Genomic DNA, 26379 nt, shown 5'->3' on the forward strand with positions numbered 1-26379 from the left:
ATGACATGAGGATGTTTTCTTGCTACATAACTACACCTAACTGTATAGACAGTTATAAAGAAAGGTTAAAAGTAACATTAGCAATACAGACACATGAAGTGAGTTACTAGTTTCCTGAGGCCTCATCTAAAAGGCTCCAGATTAAAAAAAAATAATAACCAGTTGCCCTAAAAGCAAGCTGAAAATTGTTCTGAATTTTTTTCTGTATAATCATTTTATGAAAATAAACAAAGAAAAGAAAAGAAAAAGTGAGACTAACTCGTCACCATTTGCTACTAAGCAGTTTACAGAATAAAAAGCTTTGTCACAAAAAACCAGAATCCACATATCTGGAAAAGGTAAAAAGTAAGGATAGCGATCAAATGAAGCTAAACCAATCATCTCCATTCCAGTTTGGCGTTGACCTTGCAAATACCAAGCGCTCCATACCTCTGAGCAGCTGCCTCAGAGCACCATTACCAACAGCTTCCTAACCTCGGCTTACGTGTCGAACTGCAGAATCTTTAGGAAAAATACTCTTTCTGCAAAATCTTCATATCAATCCAATCTGTGCAGTTAGGCTTTAGTAAGACCATTTGTAACTTGTTCCTCTTTTCTCCGTCCTCTTTAATCAGATTTCATTACCAAACTACCAAGTGGTGCGTTATTTAAGAATTTTCATTCCTTCTTCCCTTAAAAGATGGAAAAAAAACAGATTTTTTTAAATTTTTTTTTTCCTAGCAAAAAGGAGAAAATCTTTCAGTGCTGTCTTCAGGCTGATTTGTCCCTTGTCACTTTTACAGGCTGCACATAAAGCTTCACAAACACTTAGGTGATAAGGTTCCACTGCTAACATGGGTTTCCTTGTTTAAAATGTTTGATATTTCTGTGACTGAAACTCACTGGTAAAATGAAAATAGTAATATTATCCTGTATATTAAGTGGGTTCCACAACAAGTTCAACTAGGACGTAGACATTACAGAAAAGCTATTATATTAATAAAAAAGAACAAACATGTGGGCCAGAGATAACAAAGCACATTTCCAGTATGGCTGATTTCTCTGCAGTGTGCTGGTGAAGACACTCTGTTAAATTACTGAATATTAAAAACCTGTGATATGCTGATTGCTTTGCCACTTTAAGACTATTGTCAGTTTGAAAGTTGTTTTCACTGTTCCTCAAAGCCCATCTGAATAGCCCCATACAGAAACCCACGAAAGCTTGCTTTAAGCAGCTTTCAAAACCAAGGAAAATGTACAGTTTGGAGAAGAAGGATGAGACTGTTTCAAATATATCCAACATTTTTATGATACTGCTACTGCTTTCCTGGAAACATGATTCTTCCTCTCTCACATCTGCCATTATATGTCCTCACATATGTGGCTTAACTTTACTGTGACCTTCAGAAGCTATTTTATAAAGAACTGTTAATAAATATTTTCTATTGAACTCTACATTTAAAATTGCATTATATGTTGGGCAGCTATGACTGTGAAAAAGATCAAGCTGAACCTGAAACAACATTGTACTTGCAAGGAATAAAAACATTTATGAACAAGCAAAAAAATATTCTGCTAATGCTTGCATATTTTACAGTTTAGGGAAGATGAAAAACAAACTTCATATATTTAAATTAATAATAGAGCATTATTAAAAATATAGTGACAATCACTACGGAAAAACAAAACCAATACTGATATGTGACAGAAAAAGAAAGTTTCTATAAAATGATTAAGCTTAAAAGTAAATTCTTATAAAGAACAAAGGGAAAAAGCATTGCTTGCCCAGAACATTTGATAATATAAACCTTGATGAATGTGAACGGAGCTGCAGGCTACACTTTCTGTGGAATATGGATATCAGCAGAGATTAACTTTAGTTGCCAAGTATGCAGACTATAAAATAAAAGGGGAAAATTCTGTCACTAAAGCAACATAAAATTCTGAATATTGAGAAGCTTGCACCAGCTCACTGGGTTCAGCTACATGACTAGAAGCTTACTGAACATGCAAACCCATAAACTACTGCTGGAATGTAACAGATTTGGTGAAATAAGAACAGCCGCTGGGAAGAAAATATGAAGAACAAATGTTCTCAAACTACAGATGTCTCCAAACCTTATAACACTTCTCAACAGGAAATAAAAATCAAAAGCCGCTACTAATAAACTTAATTAAGGCCCAACAACAATCCAAGAGAAACTACTTACATCTCTAAGAAAAAGAATGACAAAAAAACCCTAGCAGAAAAAGCGCAATTATTCTTTTAACCACTAGCAATATATATTTGGTCATCTCAGAACAACATCCTTACATTTACATAGAGAAATCCACTTGGACCTCACACAGAAATCCAAACTGAAAACAGGCAATGCATGAACCTGTCTTCCTTAATATATTTTAAAAGGACGCTGATGTAAAAAGCTGTGCTTATCTACATTTAATTATATAATTCTAAAGAAGAAGTGAACAAAAGATTGTGACTATGTTGTGTGAATTTAAATCCAAATATATTCATGCAAGTAGAAGTTAATTTCTCAAATTCAGAGAAATTACACTAACAGGAAATATTATAATTTAAATTCACCTACGTTTCATAAATTCACCAGTAAGGCTCCAGAATGCTATAAAGCACTTACACATACTTTTGTTCATTTTCATTCATTAAAACAAGTGCTTAAATATGTGTTTAAATTATGTATATTATTCACTGAACTTAGTCTAATCTTACACAATTTAGAGTGAACAAATGCTGTTTAATTGTAAATGCATGTACAAGTACTTTTTGTATTCATATTACTGACAAAACTAAGTTTGGAACCATGCTCATTATCTAGGTTTGTATGAACACGGTATTTTTACTAGATATTTCTGGATATTTTTTTTCCCCCCAAATATTGGGATTTTTTATACTGGCTCGTATACCGAGTATTTCTATTGTTACACAGGAACTGCACAAACACAGAGCAGACTTCTTACTCTGCTTGCTTCTGGACTGATTCCCAGCTTGCACATTTAGACAGGGTTAATAAAAACTCAGATTATGTCTGGATTTTTAAGACAAAATTGAGAATAGTAAACAGATGATATTCATCTATATTTACTGTATGTTCATAAAGGTTCAAGTAATGTAACTAGAATTTAAGCTTGGCAAAGGCAAACTCCTAACGTTCTCCCCAGCAATTCCTCAGGAAATTACTGCAGAAACATACATTACTGTACTGTGACTTAAATATTAGAATTTGGTGAAAAATCATTAAATTTATCTAAGTCACTTTAGAGGGGAGGGTTCAAATTAATAGCAGCATAACCTTGGACATAAAAGATCTGACCCCAAACAGTACAGACATTCTGCTTTTTGAAACCTGCCTCTTCTGTTCCTCTTCATGACCACCTCATGTATGTCTAATGTACATATCCTTTCAGAGAGGGTCAGATATTCACAGAATATCCTGGTTCACAGATTGAAATGCCAACAAATGCACAGCCCTAAACCCATAACAAGCCATAAAATCAACTGAAAATTCATTAATTGATATTAGAATTGTTGTAGTTCATTTGATTTGATTACACATTGTCAAAAGCAGCATGAAACATTACTTACATCATTTTGGTTTTAGGAAGTAATCAGTGTATCCATACTTTGAAAACTGTTTATGTTATTATATGTTAATTAATTCTATTATGTTATTATTATCATTATAGTTTCTTCCTTTCTGTTCTATTAAACTGTTCTTATCTCAACCCACGAGTTTTACTTTTTTTTTTCCGATTCTCTCCCCACCCCACTGGGCGGGGGGGAGTGAGTGAGTGAGCGGCTGCGTGGTGCTTAGTTACCAGCTGGGGTTAAACCATGACAGTTACTTAGTAATCAAGGAGTGCCATAAATATCTATCATATTTCAAGAACATGCATATTCAGAAAAATTGAGATGTTCAGGATTCACTTCAAAAAAGAGTACTGCAAAACACAGGTGGACATTCAGAATAAGCCGCTTTCAAAAAAGATACATATTTGTTTTCCCACTCTCCCAAGAAGCAACGGGCAGGGGAAAAAATATCTTTGAAGGCCTTCACTACCCTTGGGATTGAAGGAATATATACTCAGACCATTGGGAAAGAAAGAGGCCCTCTTAAGTAAGAAGGTGGACTGCAGCAGTTAGATATGGTATTGGCTCCCATGTACGTAACACAGAGGGTTTATAAAGTGTCTTTGCCCAGGACTCCTTTACCTTATAGACTATCCGAGTTTTATACCTTGCACAGTACATATGTAAGAGTTTTGTGCCCTCCCTGCAGCTGGTCAGCAAGTTTTGTTCAAATTATTACACTTTAGGCAGTGGCATTTGTCCAGCCCAGGAAGTTATTCCACAGCAGTTTGTTTCTTGAGAAAATACAACTGAAAAATAATTTAGGAGAAAAGCAATCCTAAATGTGTCTGACTAGGATAGGGCTCCTAATGGCTTGTGAAATAAGGAGATACTGGAGTACAGGAGACAGTCTGAATAACAAATCACTGTGTCCTGTTACCATATGCAAAAGAATGATAACATCAACTTTCAAAAGCCTACCTGCTTGATCTTAAGATAGGATAATTTTTAATGAAAGATTCTTAGTGAAGAGCTCCAAGGAACCTCTCATTTCTAAACCAAATAGCTAATTATTCACAACCAGTGAATATACTTGTATCCTTACCCCAAAACTGGTCCTAACCTTAAACAAGTCTTTTTCTCCCTGTTGTTCTGGGTCTCCTCTCCGGCACCTCACTTCCAACAGCACAGAGCCAGCGTGTGAAGGCTGAAGGTACCATCTCTGGACCGATGGCAGCACTCCACCATGTGGAAGCTCTCAAGAGATAAACCATTGCCTGAACTGTACAGTAGTTGTCCAATATTTTTTTGTAAAGTTTTGCCTAAGTAAACTACACCCCATCTTGATTTTTTTGTTCTTTGCATCTGCGACAACAGTAGCTTCTTCCTCAAGACATCTCCTTCCTAGATGACAGAGCATTTTGGTAACTGTAGACCAAAATGTTTCACTGAAAGGGCTAACAGCACCAAGAAAAGATGGATTCTAATTTGCCACCTTCGTTCTCAAATAAAGCAGCAGCCCACTAAGATCTGATTGGAAAACATGACAGTCTCATCTTGAGAATTCATGCAATCTGCATTTGCAGACAAAAAGAAAAGATGGAGGGGGAATGCCTTTTCTGTTTCAAAGAGATGATTTGATAAGGAAAATGCAGTTCATCTGGAATCGCATCCAAAGTATCATTTTCCAAGCATACTTCATTCTCTCAATACGATTACAATTCAACATTAATTTAGTTGATTAACAAAGGTAAGAAGTTTATTTTCAGCATGATTAGATGACCACTAGTTCCACAAATACGTGATGAAATTATTCCACACTAAGTTTTTGGAAAGACGCCAAAGTTCTTTCAATTATATAGTTGTGTGTTCCTGATGTAGTTTATACACCACATTTAAAAACAGTATAGTGCAATATGAAAACCAACTCTAATTTACAGTACTGGTCTAGGGGTGTTTCAGTGAGCCCAGTGGCTTGGATGTACTAAAGCACTTTGACAAGTTTCTTCCCATTCCTCTTGTAGTAGAAAGATGAAAGCCTTGGGAAAAGGGCTGGTTGCCACAAAATCCACTCCAGCCAGCCTTCAGCTGGCAGGAATTCTGGACAGTTTCAACTAAAATATTTTTACATAGCCTTTAAAATGGCACAAATTAAAAAGTTGAAACATATCATGGAACATTCACCTTTTTTAAATGTTACTTTTGTTTGAAATTTGGAATCTTGAAGCTGAAGCCAAAGGACTCCTTCCCCTCTTTTTCCCCCCTCCCCGCAATGATACATTTTGCTCAGACTAGCTTTAAAGCTAAATTTAAGCTATTGAGTTACTATGACTTATTTTATTTTGTAATGTGGAAAAAGAACCAGTGCCTGCAAATTTGCTCTGCAGTCTCACTGAATCCTCCCAAAATTGTTAGATAGACATGTACAAAGAAAGAAAGTGTAAGCAAAACTTGGATAAAACCTTGAAAGTGTGTCTTTGAAGACTTACTCAAACTTTTCATGCTACAGTAACCTTTTTGTTTCATTAAACACATTGCTTACTTAATGTACCTTAAAAGTAGGTATTTTTCCCAAATTTATATATATTTTTTATTTTGACTTAAAAATCAAACCAGTATTTTAGTAGCTTATGTTTAACCAGATAAAGGCATACACTACATAAACCCTTTATGTCAAATCCAATGAGCCATTTTTAAAACCTTAATATTCATGCTTTTCTCATGCAGAGTAAGGACATTCATATGCAGATTACCCCCAAAAGCAAAGTGGACACAGTAGTTCCCGGGAAAGAAGCTGAAAGAAAGGAAGAAATTGTCTTTTGTAACCAATTGCTCACCTAGATAGGATCCACTGTTGTGACCAGCACATTCAGCATCTTCTGGACGAAGGGTAAAAGCATACAGAATAAGAGCCAAGAAATAAAGCAGAACAGTTAGAAGCCCAGCAAAAAATACAGAAGAAATTACTTTAAAAATGACAACTGTATAAAGCATAGCATTAAAAAGCTTTCAATAAGCCATTTTCTTAAAAACATAAAACAACATTTATTGTTTTATATTTTAGCTGGAGATATTCTGGAATTTTGCAGCATGCACACTGATCTTTTTACCTTTTCAAGCAAAAACTGTGAATGACAGCAAACATTCTAAAAAGAATTCTAACGCTATTATTCACACTTTATCAGTTAATAGAAAATATGATGCCACTTAAAAGAAAGCAAAATGTATTTGATGTAAATCAAGCTTTTTTCGTAAATTATACATTATCAGAGTTTAGCTTTAAGTTTTGGCTCACTGGATTAGACAGAAAGGTTTTTGATCAAAAACACATCCTCTCATTTGATATAAAATAGCTATAATGTATATTTTTACATGCCAGAGGCCCTTTGATCAAAAAATATGAGCTACAATTTCTAATGCCTTTATAAACAAAGGCCTCAAGTTAAAAAAAAAAAAATACAAGAGATCAGCTGCTATTACTTTAACATATGCTGCAAGCATAACAATAACCAGCTACACTCAGAGGGAAAACAGTAAAGATGATACTACATGGATGAACTTTCTACCATCTCAGAGAAATACTTCATCGGTATTAATTAGAAATGCAAGACCTCTCATGGCCATGTAATTAAGTCGGAACCATCTCTTTCCATCCCAGCCCACCCAAGTTTTGCTAATATTATTTTATGATACTACTTTTTTATACATATCTTCCAGAAGTTCAAGAGAGAGAAAGCAGTTTGAAACAATAGTTCAAATTACTGATCTTTGCATGAAGCAACCAGGAATATTCTGGTATTTTTATCTACTTTAAAAGATGATTCAATGTATTTGGTGGCAATATAAAAGCATTATATGTATAACATCTCTTAGAAACGTTGGACTATATTCAATTTAATTCTAAACACATGTTCTCTCTAAATAAAATTATTGGGCTATGCAGGGAAACTTTTGTACATGTACCTTCAATTTCCTCTGAGAAGCACAAAGGAAAAATAGGAAAGGAAATCATTAAATGGAGTGAAAACATAACTTAAGACAGAAAAGTTAAATTGAAGAAGAAAAATGCACCTACCACACTCAACCGCTTCCTCATCTTAGAACAGCCAGAAAAACAAAGTATTATTGTTTAATACTTCATAAATAGGAAAAAATTTAGCTATGTAAGCTACTCTAAAATCCTCTTGATAGCACCTATTATATTGAGGCATATACCAACATACTGGCAGTGAGTTTAACTTACATGTTTAACTACACTCAGTTAGAAAAGAACCTATGAAGACATTGAAATATTATGTACACTTTAAATTTCCTATATGAGATACTTCCACTATTTATTTGGTAGCAATGACCTTACCCAGTTGTCATGGAAGATCTCTTTGGTATTAAATGCAAAGTTTGTTAATTCCATTTAATCAGTCTTAACCTAAAATTTCTAAGAATCACTACCATGAACATGATCTCAGTATTTTTCTGCACTTACAGTAACAGCTGCTGGTGCTACTGCCCTTGGAGCTGGGTTTTGGAGGTTTTTTTTTGTATTTTTTTTTTTAATGTCTATAGTTGTAGCTGAAAGAATGCTGAAAGAATTTATATACTCTTGTCTTTTTTTCTCTGACACTATCCTAATATAATAGATGTACTTAAGACTTTCTGCTTACCTACAGTAAGTCAATAAATTTCTGCCTCCTTGATAGTGGAAAACATACATTTTTGCAATCATCTTTGGGCTTTTACAGAAAAGCAAGATAAATATGATGAAATTTTGTTCACAAAGATATTATGTACTAAGGTCTAGATTTATGCAGAGATTTTACAATCTACATCCCATTCAAATTTCTTTTGGAATCTGGATAAATATGCCTAAAATATAAATATTTCCAAGAGTTTCCATGAAGCATGTAGCACCTCGGAATGTGAAGAAATTATTCTAAGAGATATTTTACAATCTTTCACGCGTAACTGATGTACCAAACAAAGGCTAAGTCAAAACTCTCCTGCTTATCTGACTACACAGAAGAGCTTTTCCCATTTCTCATCATGAAATGGATACAAGAGTCTTTTCTGCCAGGGGAACAATACTGTTTTGCAGAATCGTTTCTAGGTACCTTTTTTCTTGAGGACCTATGTTTTAAAATATTAATTTGGAAGACTTCTCTGAATCCTATTTAAAGCTTATTTCTACACTCGAGGTGACCATACAGTTTTAGTAGGCTGGAAAGTTCTCTAAGGTGAGCACTGCTTGGTTGACCACATTTGGTGCCTTAAAAGAGTGCCGACAGTTTTGTGAGTTGAGAGTGAAAGCGTTGGATCCTTTTTTCCTCTCCTGACCTTAAGAGCTCCCAGTTCTTGAAGTGACAAATGCCCTAAAGCTGGACGTAGGATGGCAGGCTGGCTTCCAGGTACTATTTCTTTCTCCTTCTTTGTGCTGAGAGACCTCTTACACTGCCTGATATGTATGACAAGTTTTTCTATATTCCCATGACTTTCAATTGGCTGCAATGTCACTCATGCTCAAAACCAGTTCACATCAATACATCTAAAAAGTCTCCTGAATTCAGCAAAGTTATTTGACTTAAGTAGCGACTGTGCATTTTAAAGTATTCTCTCTGGCATTTTATCATTGGAAACAGACAAGTCCTCATTTATGAACATGGAAGACTGGACCAGGAGAAAAAGAGGTCTGTATGTACACACAGGTATACCAGTGGGTCTTCGTAGCTTAATGCAGCTACAAAACAGTCATCAACATGTAGCTCCCAGTTTGAACTTTACCAGGAATTTTACCAGGGCTACTGCCTGTCCATCGTAAAGCCAGAGGTTATTTGCCAGGAAACTTTGTATTGTGATCCACCGCTAATACAGCTCTGTGTGTTTGAAGCGGTTGTACACATGCAGCAGATATGGCAGATATATGCCTAAAGTTCCAAAGTTTAGAGACATGGAAAATTGGGGTAGATCTCAGGCTAATACAGTTTCACTAAATTGAAGCGAGCTGAGAAAGGAAATAGAGGTGTTTATCTGGAAAGAACAAATAAGAGACTAAAAGAGGACAGAGACTAAAGACGAGGAAATCTGATGGGAAGTAGGAAAATAAAAGCAGTGACAAAATGAAAAGAAAAACCATAAGGCAACATGGAGCAAATAAAACACTGAGAAGAAATACGATCAATTAAATGTAGTGTGGTAAGAAGGGAGAAGTTACAAAGAAAATAGTCACGGAACAGGCTTATGAAACAACAACAAAGCAATACCAAGACAAAAATGGGAAAAAAAGAAATAGGAAACACAAGCACAATGGAAGCTTAGGAAGTAGTTGGTTTTATTCATTTTAGAAAGACTTCAGTGTAGCCAATATCCTAAACTATAACAACTCAAACCAGTATCACATACGCTTTATTTTTGTATGTATTTTAACTGAAATATATTAATATTTGGTTTTGGGGGCCTCACCTAAATTATATTACTTATCAAGTTCAAAACCAGTGCCACCCCAGGAATTTCCTCAACTCTTTGGAACAGTCCAGCACCAGATTAAAATTTTTAGCTTTTGCTGACTTTCTTTCAACAATATTTCCATCAAAGAATCTTACTTAAATGTTTCTCAGTCTAAAATTAGATCCAGCAGCTCTGTTCTAGTTTCTTATCACAAGCAAGTTACATTACCCCTTAAATTCTATTTCACTCTAGTAAGCAAGAAATTGTGACGTACAACAATCTGCATTACAGTGAATATATTAAACACTCCTGATTTTTTTAGTGAACAGTCCCACATAGCAATCGACATCTATACTGTTTTGCAGGTTTTTATCCTATAGAGTTTCGTAGATTGAACGATACATATACGTTCATGCTATAGGAAATTCAAGGTGATCTAATTTAATCCTCTCAAACGTCATCAGATAACAGTATCTCTACCAAGATAATTTGGAAAATGAAGAAGGATAGTCTTGCGGTGAAGGACAGAGCAAGAGTTTATGAGATCCATTTCCACTTCTGTCTCACATGACCTTGACTCAAATGTCATCCAGCTTCAGGTTTCCTTAATTTCTCTGTGGTAGCAGGAAGTTAATATTTGTAAGGACAGGAGACTTCTGAACAAAGATGCTAATGTGCTAATTTAACTTTATAGGTCTGGTTTATTTTTTGTTTTTACTCGTAACTACCTGCAGGTGGGCAATCAAGTTTCAAATACGAACACAGAAAAATACTGAGAAGAAAGGCAGAGTTAAGATTGTGTGGCAATTATAACAAGCAAAAGAGTCCTACTATACATTTATCCTAAATTTTTGGTCTTCAAATACAAGTGGTACAAAGTATTCATTCTTTTAGCCTGTTTAAATTCTTTTGTTGGCAGAACATGATCTTCAATTCACAAGACACTCATCTATGGGTAAACTGGGTTACATCTTGTTTGAATGAACACCATTTGGCTGCAGTTAAATATTTCCTCTTGCTGATACAACGCCAATCACATATGGTAAATCAAAATTGAAAGTAAAATGGGTTTTAAGCCCTAGAAAAACTATATGATGATGGCTTTGCCACAGTAAGTATTTACATTTACCATTAAATACACAGAACAAATGTATTTTCATGGAAAAGACATCTCTGAACAGCTCTGTTGTATATGCTACATACGTATACATATTTATATATAACTATACACTCAGGGTATGGGTATACACATATGCATGCACTGCACAAGTTAACAGAAGTTACAGGCTACACTAGTATATATAAAGTTACAAGCAATTTTCATACCAGAGACAACACATATATAACAAGAATAAACACAATAACCACTGTGAAAGCAAAATTATGCTGAAGGAATATAATGTCTTGGCCGATTACTGCAGCTTAGAAAACTGCAGAACAGTAAGTTATTTGGTTGTTATTCAAAGAAATTTACTTTTTTTTCCTCAAAAAACCAGGTGATCACTGGTTTGTCTACAAATTGAAGTAAGCTACAAATGCAAGAATTGCCATGTTTGTTGGCAATGACTATTATAGTCAGAGCATGAGTAGTCTTTGTATTCAAGTTAACAGACGGGGAGCTATTACACAAATGAATTCATCCCTGTACTGAGTCTCATGTCACTCCCAATTAGCCCGGATGCAACGACAGGAGAACTCACAGAGCCACATCTAGATACAAAGTTGTGCCCAAGCTAAGCTGACCTCTTAAAGCCAGGAATGCTGTTAAGTATTATTGAGGAATACCAGGTGAGCAGGTTTTTGCAGAGCGGGCATTCAGTGGTGGCTCAGAAGCTCAGACATACCAAAGCTGATTGCATGCAGCCAGACACACCTCTACTGTACCTCCCTCTGTGTCCCACAGAACTCCCTCACGCCCCCCGTCAGCCATACTGCTCGTTCACCATCCCAGCACACAGAAGGTTAGTCTTACTCACACAATCTCGTGCACGTCTCTTTCTTTACTTTCATTCCATTTTCCTATTTTCTTTTCTATGCTGCTTTTTCCTACCTTTTTTTTCCCCACTATAATTTTCCCATAGTATTAATGCACAACACTGCTTTTTGCTGAAAAGTCACTGCTGTTAAGTATTGAGAAAAATGTTGAAAATGCTTGAGAGGTGTGTTATCCCTCCATCATTTGCACTAACCCAGAGCCTGGGAAGTAACACTATCAATCTCATCAGCGGGTCAGCACATCTAACTGCCATTTACCTCATGCTTTTAAAACTTAGCAAATACTAATGTTGAACTTGTTGAAGTTTTCTACCAATAATAACAAAATAGGTCAGAGTTCCTATTAGTAATTTTTGCATTCACCATTGCAAAAACTTTAACAAAACAAATACGTTAGTGTTTCATTTAAACGGAATCAAGAAACAACTGAACTATAGTGCAAATAGTGACTATAGTGATGCTCTTGCATAATACTGTTAATTGCATTAATCTAACCATTTTAAAGCCCATCCTCTGTGGGATTTTGCCTAACAGGGTTTATGGGCAGCTTTTGTCGATCTATTCTTCCATTGCCCTGCTGCCTTGTTGCAATACTTTCTCCTTTTCTTGATCCTCAATATGAAATTTCACTTCCCTGCTTTTCCCTTTATTTATTCCCACTTGTCCTGTGTCTTCCTCTCAATGTAAAACCATCTCTTGTCAAGTGTAGGCTTCACCTATATTATCAGTTTCCTTTGACCTTACTCCCAGATACCAAACTATGGGCCTTCTCCATTTGCAAATGAAAAAGTGTGATTTCACTTACCTTTCAATATGGACCATACACTGTTTTGCCCCCTCCTCCAATGCACACATGACATGTTAAAGCTTTTTCATTTTGACTGGTGCAATGTAAGAATGATTCTGTTTTGCCATTCAAGAAAACGGCTAAATGCTGGGAGAGGTGTGTGTATGTATCTTCCACAAAACTAAAGTATTTACTTATATTCACTTTACACATAGGCACAATGAAAAAGTTGACTTTGCTATTAAAGTGAAACTAAGAATTGGCATTTCCATTATAAACTGATCCTTTTAATAATTTAGAACTAGGTTAGGTTTCTGATTTTTCAGCAAAAATTATTTGCAGTGAAAAAAAGTTCTGTGGAAGGTATCCTCTACTCTCTTTCCTTGATATGTGTATACATACAAGCATCACCAAAAAAGCCCACTCTTATTTTGCTTCCAAATTTATGATACAGAAATATGTGTACAGATTAACTTTACACAACATGCGTTGCTATGCTGAAAAAAGTAAAAATTTCAAAATAGGAAATAGAAAGAAGGCTTCCCAAAAGTAATCCAATTGAGCTCCTTGCAGGTTTTGAAACATACTTAATTATCAAAGCAAATCCTGAAGGATGTTAATGTATGTTACTGTAAATACAGTTATTGACTATGTTTTAGACAGCTCTTTTTCTAGACAAATACAACAGTCCTTCCCAGTTCCAGAACTGGCTTGAGAAGAGAGGAAAAAAAGAAGTTGTAGGATACTTCTCATATGTTATAGGATTTTGACTAATTTTTAGATTAATTCTCAAGTAGAAGGACACGACCACCCTGGAAGTCCACCTAAGAAACCAGAGCTGACTCACATTTTCTGGGGATCCAAGAAAATAGAATATTTCTCCTTGATTCTCCCTATTAAAAACAAAGGTATGTACCCAGGTTTCCTCCTCATTACAAAACATGGGATCTGTGGAATGAGTTGACTGAACAGAGCAGGCCAACTTCCAGTGCTACTTAGCATGTCTCAAGAAAGCTTCCTAGTGCAACTCCCAGTCCTGTCAGGAAAGGGACTTTTATTAGCAGCTCTGTTGAGGTCAACAGGCTTTTGTCTTTGGGAATCTCTAAGAATATCAGCTGGCAAATTGCCCTTTCCCTCCAAACTGCTAAGGAAATACAGGTCATACGATTGGACAGGATCAACTGCAACAGCAAGGAACCTCTCAATATACAGCTAGTTCAGGAAGATCTACAGAACATCAGTCTCCCCACACAATTATGCTTCCAAGCACTGGAGAACCCTATATCGAGCTGAAGGCCTGTAGTACAGGATTAAAAAAAGGATCAGATGAAATCAAGCATTACCAATTTCCCACCTCCTTACATGGGAACTTGCTAAATAAAACTTCAGAGGACAATAATCAGTGGGCCATACCCCACAATACAGAAAAGGGCTAAAAAAATCAGACCCAGCAGTCCTTTCCAATTTTCTGTTCTCTATGACACTTTCCTTACATGCTTCCAATACTGCCAGTATGCTGCTTGTTCAGCTGAGCAATGTATGATTTTCCAGCATCTCCCAGTTTTGGCAAGGCAATTGCTGTGCACAACTACAGACACAGCCTCCACATCTCACAGCTTCACTGCCCTGCTTGGTAATGTGAAAAAGCTGCCTAACCTTAGAAAGATCACAAGGGCGCAGAGTTTCCCAGCTTACATGGAATCTTCTTGAAAAGCCATGCAAGTAGAAGGTTTTCCTGAGAGCAACTCAAGCAACATCCTAGTCATAACATTTTTTCTATACCTGAATTTTGGTCCTTAAAATGCCTCCTCTATGAAGGATCTGAATTCCCTCCCAGCACTAAAAACATGTTTAGTCTTTGAATGAAGGGATGGACCTCAACTCAGAACAGCACTTCCCCTCTTCCCATGGAAATCTGGCAGCAGATTGTCCTAAGAAATAGGGAAGAAAGAAAATGACAAACCTACATTACTCCACAGTCTTTCCTCCTTCAAGAGGCACCACTGCCTTCTGGATGGCATTTAGCTGGACCTTGCTTTGTTTAAAGAAAGTCTAAAAGAGAACGATAATAGGCATATTGCTTGACCCTAAGGCTCTGCAATGTTTTAAAGGAAAGGGGAGGAAGAGAGGAACTCTTCTGCCTTGTTTAAGCTAGTGTTTTGGGCTTGTGTGGTGGGGTTTTGGCAGTGGGGGAGGGGGCTGCAGGGGTGGCCCCTGTGAGAAGCTGCTAGAAGCTTCCCCGGCTTAAACCACAACAGCTAGTTAAGGCCAATTCAGTGGCAACAGCAGAGACAACAATAGTAGACATTGTACTGTGGGTCTTCTTTGGGTTGTAATTTTGGCAATTCCCAATCAAGTTCAGGCTGCCTGTTTGGAAGGGTGAGATGCATCTTGTAAAACCTTTCACTTGAAGGTTACTAAAAAGATGCAGTCCATTACGAAAGGAATCATGCAGTGTTGCTGCAGCAGCTGATTTACCTCTTCAAAAGCACCAGTGCCACCTTAATTGAAGGCTCTTGTTGAGGGTATTATCCAGATTCAAGAACAGTGGACAGAGAGAAATAGCTATACCCTGGGATCAGACACTTTTCCAAAACTGGGGCAGAGCAACTTGACCTAGAACCTAGAAAAACAACAGATTTACTACAAGCTAGAGGAGCTCTTCTTTGTTTCTAAGATCTATGTAAATTAGAAAAGCTGTAGTGCAATCATATAGTCTGTTATTGTAATTATAAAGCTAATCAAGGGCTTCAGAGTTAATAATAGCATTAAGGCACACAATCAAATAGTGAAATGGAATGAAAGATAGAAAATGCAGATTATTAGAAAACTAACAGTAATTGTCAAACTTCAGAACACGAAAGCCATAGCAAGGAGTTAGGAAAATTGCAATAGAAACCTCAGGGTGACGTTTTAAAGTTAAAAGCATTTATTTTTGCACTTAGTGTGCCAGCATCCACTGTTTGCTGTAGTATCCATACTTTTTGTTTTAATGCTAGAGAATGAAAGATGGTTGGAAATTTTAGACCACTTTCTGAATATTTCTAGTTAAACTCACAAACATGTTTGTATTTAAGATTTAGATCCTACAGAAGCATGATAGTTTCTTACATTTTACTCACTTTGTTATGAGTCTGTACAACTGAAAGAAATAACAGGTCAAGTAAAATATGCAATAATACTTAAAACAGATGTTGATGTAAATTCCAGTGGAAAGAAAATATTTGTTTCGATGTATGCACTTTCTTAGAGCTTATTTTTCTTATATTGTGCAACTACTGTATTTGAAAGCAGACACTGTTAAGAATGAATTTGTTTAAAAAACAGTTAGAAGTGGTTTTGTGAAAGCCTGTCAAAGAACTGAATGTCCCAACTTTTAAAAATTTCCTGCTTCACAGGACACAAAAAATCACCAACTATATGGGGGAGAGAAGGGGAGACTATCTGACCTTTTATCTCTCTCTCAATATAAATTTCACTGTATTGATGCAGTCCAAATTATATAAACTGTTGAGCCAATTCTGTACTATTTCAACGGGAAAAGAACACTCTTCAAGCTTTGAAATTTTATATATCAAAACATTAATTGGGCTCAGTGCTTCGAAAACAAAGTCAGAGGGTTGGGAAAAATTGTTAGGTGCTTTTAAAGCTTTTAATTTCAGCTCTTATATTTATTTTCCTACTGATACAATGTGATCAAGAAGCTATTGCGCCCAGGAGAAATGCATCCTGTAGTCACAGGGCTGAAACAAACTGCTATTTTACAAGGTTAGAGATCTGGAGTATGATTTCTATTCCAGGTTAACAGACTTACATGATTTTCTGTTGGAAATTTTCAGTGGCTGAATCTGCACTTCTGGTCTTCTTAGTGCAAATCTCCTATAAAATGGGAGGTGGTAGGGGAAAGACACAAACTCCTCAGTTTTCACTGCAAGTTTGAGATTAATAAACACTTAACATCATGAGACTATTGCAAAATATCCAGAAGATTTTATAAGAAATTAACTTAAAACAATGCAATCTATTCACAATCTAAAAAAACTAAATCCTCAGCCTCAAATTTTTGTAAGCTCTCAAAAACCTGCTGCAGTTCTTATTCCTGCATAGTACATCAGTGTGAATACAGATACTGATGTGCTATTTCCCATATGTTTTTTCTTTCAATCTGGATCAGTGTTATCCTATCGGGTTTTGTCATTATTAATTCTAGCCAGACAAATAAGGAAATCCAAAGTATTTCAGCAACAGGTTTCCAAGTTCAGTTGTCTTGCTGCAAATGCAGGTTTATCATACCCGTGTGATCTATGAGCATTACATACGACAACTATGCTAACATAACAACTCGGCAAATAAGTATCTTCTCTTACTACAAAAAATAATGAAACTATGCTTCTCAGTAGCTCACCTCTCCTGGAAATGCTTTGAAGGGATCAAGCCTGCTCTGGGATTGGCATCACCTTCGTGTTTGGCCTGCCACCAGGTCGCATCATCCTGGCTCATGATCTGAAGGATATCTCCTTTTCTGAAAGCAAGTCCAGCTTCTTTACAAGGAATTGCTTTATCCTCATTAGGATCATAGTCAAACAGAGCTCTGATAAACATCTGAAACAAACCGTGTTTTGTCTTTAGAATCAAAATATTACATGCAATCCAAAGGTGTCTCCCTTTTTCGCTTTTACTGTTCAAAACCATTGAACTAAATAATGTAAAGCACTAAACATTTACTGCTGTAAAACATGCTTATGGACACCTCACAGTAGAAGTTCACATGGGAATGTTCAATTCATTGCTTCTGCAACCTCCACCCAATGTAGTAAAGGCTCTATGATACAAGGCAAATAGGACTTTGCAGGTGAATGGTGGGCCATATGGGGAACTGAAGAGAAGATACTTTTGAAGCAAGGTGCTATCAAGTGTCTTCTACCCAGTGTACAGTGGAAGAAAAGGAGTACTTGGAAGCAAGCCAGGTCCTCGCAGAAGATGGAAGATTACCTATGTCAACTTCACAGCTGTAGAGTTAGGGCTTAAGAACCATGTTACACCCACTTGTAAATCCAGCACGTAAGTATTGAAGTGTACGGTGCGCTGCACACTGTCACATTAGAAAAACTGAGTTCAGAGGCATAAATCACATTCTTGGTTCTGTCATCCAAGCAAACAATATATAACCTCAGTATAACAGTTACTGCAATAGCTTCTGAAATAGTCTTGCCTACCTTGCCTTCCTTCACTGGCATTTCTTCCTTCACACTAGGTATAATTTTAAATGTAATTGCTCCTTGAGACTGAGCCTGGTGAACATTTGAAAAGAAAATGTACTGAGAATTAAGCTATACATTTCAAGGAAATCTTAAAAGGAAAAGAAATTCAAATTAATGTAGAAATACTCAAATATAATGAATCTATCCTCTCCCAAGCATGATCCGTGGAATTTGACAGCTTCACCACACCAAACTTTGCATTGCAAAGATTAAAATACCCACTTGAAATGCTCGGTTTTATTTGCTTCACTGGTGGGCAGAGATGGACTGGGACCTGTATGTTTCAGAGGTCCCACTTCTGCACTGAAAGCAGGCGCAAATGCTACAGCTAAAATGTATGCATATGAGAAGCAACCGCTGGACTCCTGGCACAGTTTGGACATCCCTGGAAAATCCAACTAACATTTCATTTCTCAAAAAAAACTGATAGAAAAATTCAAACAGGCTTGTGCCATATTTATCATATAAAACTATTGGGGGGGGATTTATTCTTTTGGCAACTTTAAGAAACTAGAAAAGAAAAACATATTTGAATAGACTACGTGTACTAAATGGAAAAAAAGCCCTCTACTATAAATCTTAAAACAAGTTAGCCATCATCAACCACCTCATCCATTCATCTTTCCCTATATCCCACTTAAAGTGTGTCTGGCTGTATTTTACTTATTAACCACAATATATTCCCACTGCCTCAGTGACATTTTGCTATTGAAGGAAGTGCTAATCAGCTGGAGCCTCTGCTACTATTGCATGCAGCCGACAAGTTTCATAAAACTAGCAGAGTGCAACAGAGAGCCAACGATTTAAGCAAAATGGAAACAGGCCTGTCCACTACCAAGCGAGACATACTTTTGCCGGCACGTCTGCGATCCAAGAGCTCACTGTTTGACAAGCAGCAGCCAAGTTCTTATTTTACCAGTCCTAGGACTGGAATCAATAATTCTGTTACTTTTGAAACAAGCTCTAACTAGCTTTTGATGTTTATATTGTTCCTCAAGGAGGTAAATGGGGAAATTGTTCACACCTTTTCTAGCACTATTGTGTTTCTAGAGATTTTTAAATATTAATTTTTGCAGGAAAATATGTTTCTGTAGGGAACACAAAACCATAAAGCAAGTATGAGTATCAGCGGGCTAACACTTGAAATGAATCATCTTGGTTATTGAACCAAAACTGTGAGACAGCTGCTCAATTCAGCAGGACAGCAAGGTATGTATGTATATAGAAATGCCTACAACATGAATATAAAGAGCTGTCATGACCCTCATCAGTTTCTTTGCTGTAAAAATATTAAATATTTCTGAAAAACTCTAAATTAAGTAAATTTGTGATAGTGGTCCGTAAGTAAGTAATTAGGCTGGCTTTAGAGATTGTGTAGTTCAGAGGAGTGCAAACATAATCATATATATGGATATATACTGCAAGTCCATATAAAATATAATCTTAATATACTAGTTATACAAGCTATCAAGTACATGTATTATGAATTAATTTGCACATGGAGTTAGTGCATTATTAATGAATACATTTAAAATAGTTTGAATTCGACAGATCATGGTGTGCCTCAAACACTGTAGATTATACTTGAGATCTGCAACATTATTTATAGCCATATTACTGTCATTTAACTCTTTACAAGTAATCTATAATTGCATATATATGTAATGCGTGGAAAATCATTCTTTAAGAGAAAAGAAGTAGAGGTTTGTAAATGATGGCACTGAAAGAAAAGGCATTATTGTAGAACATACTTTTTTCTAAGAAATACACCAGAAATCTTAAGTCTAATTACTTTTTCTTGACTCCCTAAATTAATTTTAAAATGTTTGGTATTTACCAAAATGTGTATTATTTCTTCAGGTTTTTTATCATCTACAGGAATCCCATTGACTTCCCTCAGTTCATCACCAACATGAATAAGACCTACAGAAGACAGAGGAGTTGTTAAACTGTAGCTATGTATCATACAAAAAATGCCACTACCTTTCAGCTTTTTTCTCCCTTGTTCATCCACTTTAAGCTCTAACTTAAAAGCAGGAATAAATGGTGAACCCAACACCACCTACTGTCCTCACAGATAAGTTTTGAGATTGTTGGTTTACTCACCTCCCTTCCTTCCTCCTGAAAATTAGTACCATTTCTCTATGACTTTTCCAGACTTTCATGCAGATGTTTGAAAAAATGTTTGTGCCAATTCTTTTTCTACTCATACTACTTTCTTATTGCTACACAGCTGCAAGTACTGCAAAGATCACTTAGGCTGTGAGTGCTAATTTGTGGCACAAATGCTTGCTAATTTAACAATAAAAGTATCTAGATTTACTCTGTTACCCCATCTAAGTGTGAAACACAGCTGTCCTAGATTCTCTTCAGTGAAAAGAGGCACTTTAGAGTATAATGCAGGACCTCTTGCTCGAGTTCTTGCAGACTTTGAGCATCACAAACTAAGCAACAGCAGTCAAGGATGTGCTGGTATTTTGAGAATTACCAGCTGAAACTCCAAATGGATGTCCTAATATAAAACAATGCAACCATCCTGAGTTTCTCCATCAGCAGGTTGTAATCTTGGCATATCCCATCATTTCTAAGGGGATGCCTTCAATTGGAAACAAACCATGATGTATCTAAAAAAAACCCCTGTATCTGCTAACTCAAGGGTACCTGGTTGCAACTGAATTGGGGAAAAAACTCAGCACGAATACTTTCACCAGTATTGAAATATCACTTTGGAAAACTGTCCAGACCCCAAATATTTTTGTGTGTGATAGTGACGTATTTAATTTCTACACAATATGCCATTTTATCTCATCTTGTTCCAAGTTCTAGAACTTCAATGGCTAGTGCCAAGCAGCAACACCTTACCACTTCTATCTGCAGCTCCTCCACGCATTATCCTGGCCACCACAATTGCACCAGTATGTTCATCTCTTTTAATAGTAGCTCCCTTGGGTAAAAAAAAAGAAAAAAAGAAGTTATTTGGTTAATCTCACCATAATTTTAATTCACTACATTAAAAACCATTTGCTAAGTAAAACTGCAAAAAGTTGACATCGTATCAACATATGAATAAGCCAGAAATGATACTTGCTCATGAAAAGAATATACAAAATATGTTGCTCTATTACCATCCTCTTAAAATGGGACTTCTTTTCCATTCAGAAGTAACTCACGCATTCTGTATGTACACAGCTTTTAAAAAAGGACGAACGATAGAAAAAGTTTACTTTCCAACTTAATGTTAATTCCAGCATACCTTACTTGAGTCTGCTGCTAAAACTGTACTAACCTACTGCTGAAAGTTGATAAATTGTTGTTCCTACATTAAAACAGGCCACGTTACATACTGTGGGTACAAAAAGTCTATCCGTGTTCATAATTTTTGCACTTTACGCTCAGAACTGCACCCACTGATCGTCATTTTGCTTTACAGTGTTACCAATAAATAAACATGACTTTGAGAAATGCCCCCGCCCATCGGGGCTCACCTGGAATACCTGCGGGACAGAAATGCAGAGGAGGGGAACATTTCCTGAGTTAGTCATGACTGTTTTCATACATTACACAAACACAGGGCAAGGTATTTAGGTAAAACGACATCATGTAGCTAAATTTCCAGCGAACAGCTGTCTAGATGAGAAAAATGCCTTTGTAACAAGAACTGCGAGGGTACGCTGAAAAGAGGCACAGGGCGATGGGGAAGCAGCAGACAGCGGCAGCGACAAGCGAGGAGGGAAGGGACCTGGAGGCACAGAGCCGCGGCCAAGCTGCGGTGCCAGTCCTTTCGGGCAGACGGGAAGGAGTGAGGGGGGACACGCGGGGCCTGCTCGGGAAGACAGAATCCACAGAATAAGGAGGGTGATTTTAGCTAGATAAGTCATACTGTATAATCACCTCCAGAAAGGTTATTTGATCCAGTATTTTTAAAAACCAACACGATAAAAAGCACCTCCTGGCCAACAGCTTTTTAGCTGCACGTGATTACATGGCCATGTTAATGTCATTAGTTACCTGCAATAGCTCTAACTTTGTTAATCGACAGAGATGTTTAGGACTCTGGCAGGTAAGTCAATTTTCTGAAAATTTCTGTATTTGTGATTAGTGAATGAACAGTATTGCTTCACCTCTAAGTACAAGACAGTGCTACGTACACTCCGCCATCACTGGTTAGAATTTCCTTCCATCAGAGAAGTGTTGTGTTGAAGCAAGGTACAGAAGTACTTTATAAAGTTCCTTGAATAATTAAATTGCTTTTACAGCTACCTTTCTATATTTGTTTAGATTAAACATGAATTTCATGTTTATCACGACTTCAATTTTTAAGTGTTTCACGATTGTGAAGCTGACATAAGTACAAATAAATAATGGGGGTGACATTTTACTACAGTTAACAATTTTACTGACCGTAAATAAACTTCTTTCCCTTTCCCTCTGCCTCTAAGATGGCAACACAGCACAAGAAAAAAATGGGAGATTAACTTATATTTTACTATATGCAAGCTGCATTTATTGCAAATAGAGAAAAATTAAAACAGTCACCACACAATATTCTCTTTGGCTGAAACTTTAACAGTAGGCAGCACTCCACAGCAAAATTGATGTGCTGTGTTTGTGCATTTTATTTTACATCTTAAATTTATTAGTAAGACATTCTATGCACAAGCAAAGTAATTCTGCAATTTGCCAGCCTTATTCTTATGTGTTGTTTATAATGTAATTGTATCAGTAAGCATTTGTTTGTATTACAGTTTCAAATGAGTATGAGAGCTTCAAAAAGATAAAAGATTTAGCTGCAGCTAATCTCACTTTAAAAACTCATGATTAGACTTCTCTGCAAAAAGAATTGCATACCATTAGGAATATACTAAACAAAGCACTAACCCCTCTAGCCTATGTTTCAATATTGAGTTCTAACCTTGCAGCGACAGCTATTAAATTGAAGTTTATTATTAATATCTGCATAGTTATATCTGTTTAAAAGTACAAAGCGTCTTTTTTTTCTGAATATATCCATCAAAAAGAAAAAAGCAGTATTAGGATGCTAGAGCCAAATATAAATACAGGACATTTCCACTATATTGTCCATATTAAACAGAGGCTCTCCTAATTCATCAGGAAAAAAGCCTTGTACAGAAAGGCTTTATGCAGTTTACCTAGAAGTCAACACTATTAAATGCCACCAAATGCAAAAGGCAAGCAATGACTGACAGCCTCCTAACTGTGATCACCCAGCTACCCCAGCCCAGTGCTGATGTCTGGAAATGAGTACTTCACTTTGTTTTTAGACAGACCCCCAAAAAAACCACTTGTGTGTGATCAAAGACCACAGTATTGACCCAGACGGCATCTGGAAGTAACAACAAGGCTCTTGTCCAAGTGGAATGGTCACTTCATGCTCTACGCGATTTTCACTACAAAATGAATTTTCCTAGCACAGATTAGCCGATTTGAAAGATGCCCCAGTAAAGATAACAGGTAAATAGGAATTTTCAAACAAAGCGCAAAATCAAGTTCAAATTTACTGGGAAATTATTTAACCCAAGTTAGCTCACTCCTAATAACTCCTCTACAGCAAACTCAAAGTGAAAGGGCAGGTCCATGAAAAGCACTATTTGAGTTTATGTATTTTTGCTGTACCTATAGTACACAGAGAAAAAAAGGGGGTTCCTTAAATTCCCCTTCCCTCCCAATTTAGAACACTCAAAAAGAAATCATCAAACACAAGTAGATTTCTTTTTGAAAACCCGAAGAGCTGATTTTCTGAAAAAGAAGCTTCTCTTGTACTGTTGCCAGCCCTGCTTAAACTATGAAGTATATATAATCTGGCAAGAATTTCTCCTTATGAGATGTTCAGCTCCAGTACTTTCAGTTACATGTGCAGTGCAGCTCCTCATTTAGAGCTTTAAAAATGGAAGAAGGTTAGACTGGACCTTGAGAGCTGGAAAATATTTTCAGTGTTGCTAGCCAAAAGTGTAAGTTACCCTAAATGAGACATATACAGATGTAATAGCATAGCTCAGTTTAAAATACTTTTAAAGGGAAAAATAAGGAGTTTGGGAGCCATATGGTGATCAGACTAAGAAAATGTTTAAAGGTGTACTATGCAAAAGCACTAAAAGTAATACAAGGCTCTTTCACTGTTTTTTGGGTTTTGGGGTTTTTTTCATTTTTAATGTAGTAACACTGATTGGTGAGCATCACTCAGGGTTTCACAGATGTGAGCTTTATTAGTTCTCCATTTATCTGCTGGTTCCAGAACATAAACATTATAAGCCTTTATTTTTAAAGAAAGAAAGACTACATCAATATTACTACATCAGTAATATTTTTGCATACGTTTCTGTTAAACAAAAGCACATGCAGATGTTGAATGCAAATAAGTACTTCAAGAAGCCTTATTTGAATTCATTCTCTATTGAAAATGTAAATACAAATATCAGTTACCTACCTTATAGTGAAGAGTTATTTAAAAGTTGATGCCCACATACATGTAGACTATGCACACTAGAGCTCTGCCTAGACCCCAATTAATCCCCCCTGTAAAACAGTTGGGTTCATTCACTAACAAGAACCAAGCTACAAGGACTCAGAGTAAGAGGCGAGCAAGAGCTGTAGAATCTGCATGGGCAGAACATGTAAACGACTCCTTTAAATCACTGCAATTAATTTCACCCAAGTTCAGCTATAGAAATCAGGTATCTAGTTCAAGCCAGGTGTCTAGGCTCCTGCTATAGTTAATGAAAAGAAATAGGCAGCTCTGAGAATGAATCATCCTTTCATTAAGGCAGGCATCTCAAATAGATGGCATGGTTCATTCTCTGGAGCTGCCTATTTTTCTCTTGACTATAGACACAGCATAGATACTAGTTTTCAAATGGCTAAATTTATGTGAAATGAATCTGTCATGAAGAAGTAATCACCTTACCATGAATAAGCATCCTATTCAGAATAACTGCACGACATCTGTAACAAACCTGGAATATCATTTGGGAGCTGGAAGTAGTGAGAGGCCAGGAACTGAACTCCTGGTAGTGTGGTTGTACATCTCGGGTACCAGGAATGCTAACCAGGAACATGGCAGTGGCTAAAAAAGCCCATGAGAGGCAGGCATAAGTAAAAACCCTCAAAGTTATCTAATATAAAGCCTAATTATAGCCAGGTGAATTTTGGAATCTCTGAAAAGAGATGTTTCTACTTCTCTTCATGTAAGGTTCAGAGATGTTCTAAATTACTTTGTTCAGATAAAACCTCTTAACACAATTTTACCTTGCTTGAGTGAGACACTGCTAGAATGGCATTTGCTAATAGAGCATTTAGAAACAAAAACAAAACCCAAAACTGTGGAAGGATTAACAAAAAGTTTAAATCATCTCTTCCAAAAAACTGGAGGAAAGTTCAGCACTGACTTCTGAACTGATGAAATCTGGCAAACAGAAGGCCCTCCTACAAACCATGTGTTTCCCTCTCTTTTGAGATGATTACTCCTGGGAACTCAGGCTTCATTAATATGAGATTAACACCGGCTCAGAACACCAGTGAGGTGCTTAACTCAGAGAAAAGCATGAACAAGTACAAGAGGAAATGTGGTGCAGTTTTATATAAAAATGGTCACTAGATATATTCCAAAGAAGCTAAGAGAGTGCCTAATTTGCTTCACAGAGACTACTGTTGAAAGTCATCCAAAGGAGATATCCAATTCAAGAACATCCAGGGTTTGCAACTGATGTAAAACTTCCTGCTTTGCAGAAAAACAATCTCTAATGTTTGTGTACAAACAGAGAATGAGAATGTATCTGAGGTGAAATAAAAGCTCAGAGAGTTCAGTTATCTTCAAGTCAAGAAACCAGACCAGAAAAAATATTGTATGGTACCTCCAATCTCAAGCTCAGTAGCAAGAATCCCGATATAACGATGTAAGTGGAAGTCAGACTTTTTGACTAGAGAACAGTGAATAGATAAACTGAACAAGAAGAGACTCTTTGATCTGTACTAAGAATATCCAAGACTTTAGAACAAGCTCTGAAGGAAAAGCCATTAAAAAGACATGGAAATAAATAGAAAATGAAATTTTAAATAGTTTAGTAAACATAGATCATGGCATATCCTTTCTTAAGTAAAATAACTTCAGGAAGCATAAATGCAGTAGATATAATATACCTAGTATAAACCTGTTTCTATTTATTCTCCCATGCCATATTTTGGTAAGACATTATCTGAATTACTATCCATGTTTCTTCTCACCCCTTCCTAAGGGGGCGGGGAGGGGGAGCAGAAATCTGGGGAAGACAAAGACACAAATAATAGGTTTGTTATGTATTGTCGTCATGGTGTCA

At 36.5% G+C, this 26379-nt stretch overlaps 1 protein-coding gene across 8 annotated transcripts in view; it reads right to left on the reverse strand.

Moving 5' to 3' along the window:
• MPP7 (MAGUK p55 scaffold protein 7) overlaps positions 1-26379 on the reverse strand; it is a 156781-nt gene that overhangs the window by 18282 nt on the left and 112120 nt on the right. For 6 of the 8 annotated variants that reach the window (XM_069777727.1, XM_069777746.1, XM_069777730.1 and 3 more), the window contains 6 exons: positions 20912-20993; positions 19887-19972; positions 18005-18079; positions 17194-17390; positions 16603-16667; positions 6406-6444 (listed from right to left, as the gene is read on the reverse strand). In XM_069777727.1, coding sequence (XP_069633828.1) covers positions 6406-6444; positions 16603-16667; positions 17194-17390; positions 18005-18079; positions 19887-19972; positions 20912-20993 — 544 coding nt within the window. The remainder of the gene's footprint in view (positions 1-6405; positions 6445-16602; positions 16668-17193; positions 17391-18004; positions 18080-19886; positions 19973-20911; positions 20994-26379) is intronic. The other 2 variants (XM_069777773.1, XM_069777765.1) reach the window with 2 other exon arrangements.

The sequence above is a fragment of the Haliaeetus albicilla genome, chromosome 2, assembly GCF_947461875.1.
Source record: "Haliaeetus albicilla chromosome 2, bHalAlb1.1, whole genome shotgun sequence".
In the NCBI taxonomy this organism is placed as follows: Eukaryota; Metazoa; Chordata; class Aves; order Accipitriformes; family Accipitridae; genus Haliaeetus; species Haliaeetus albicilla.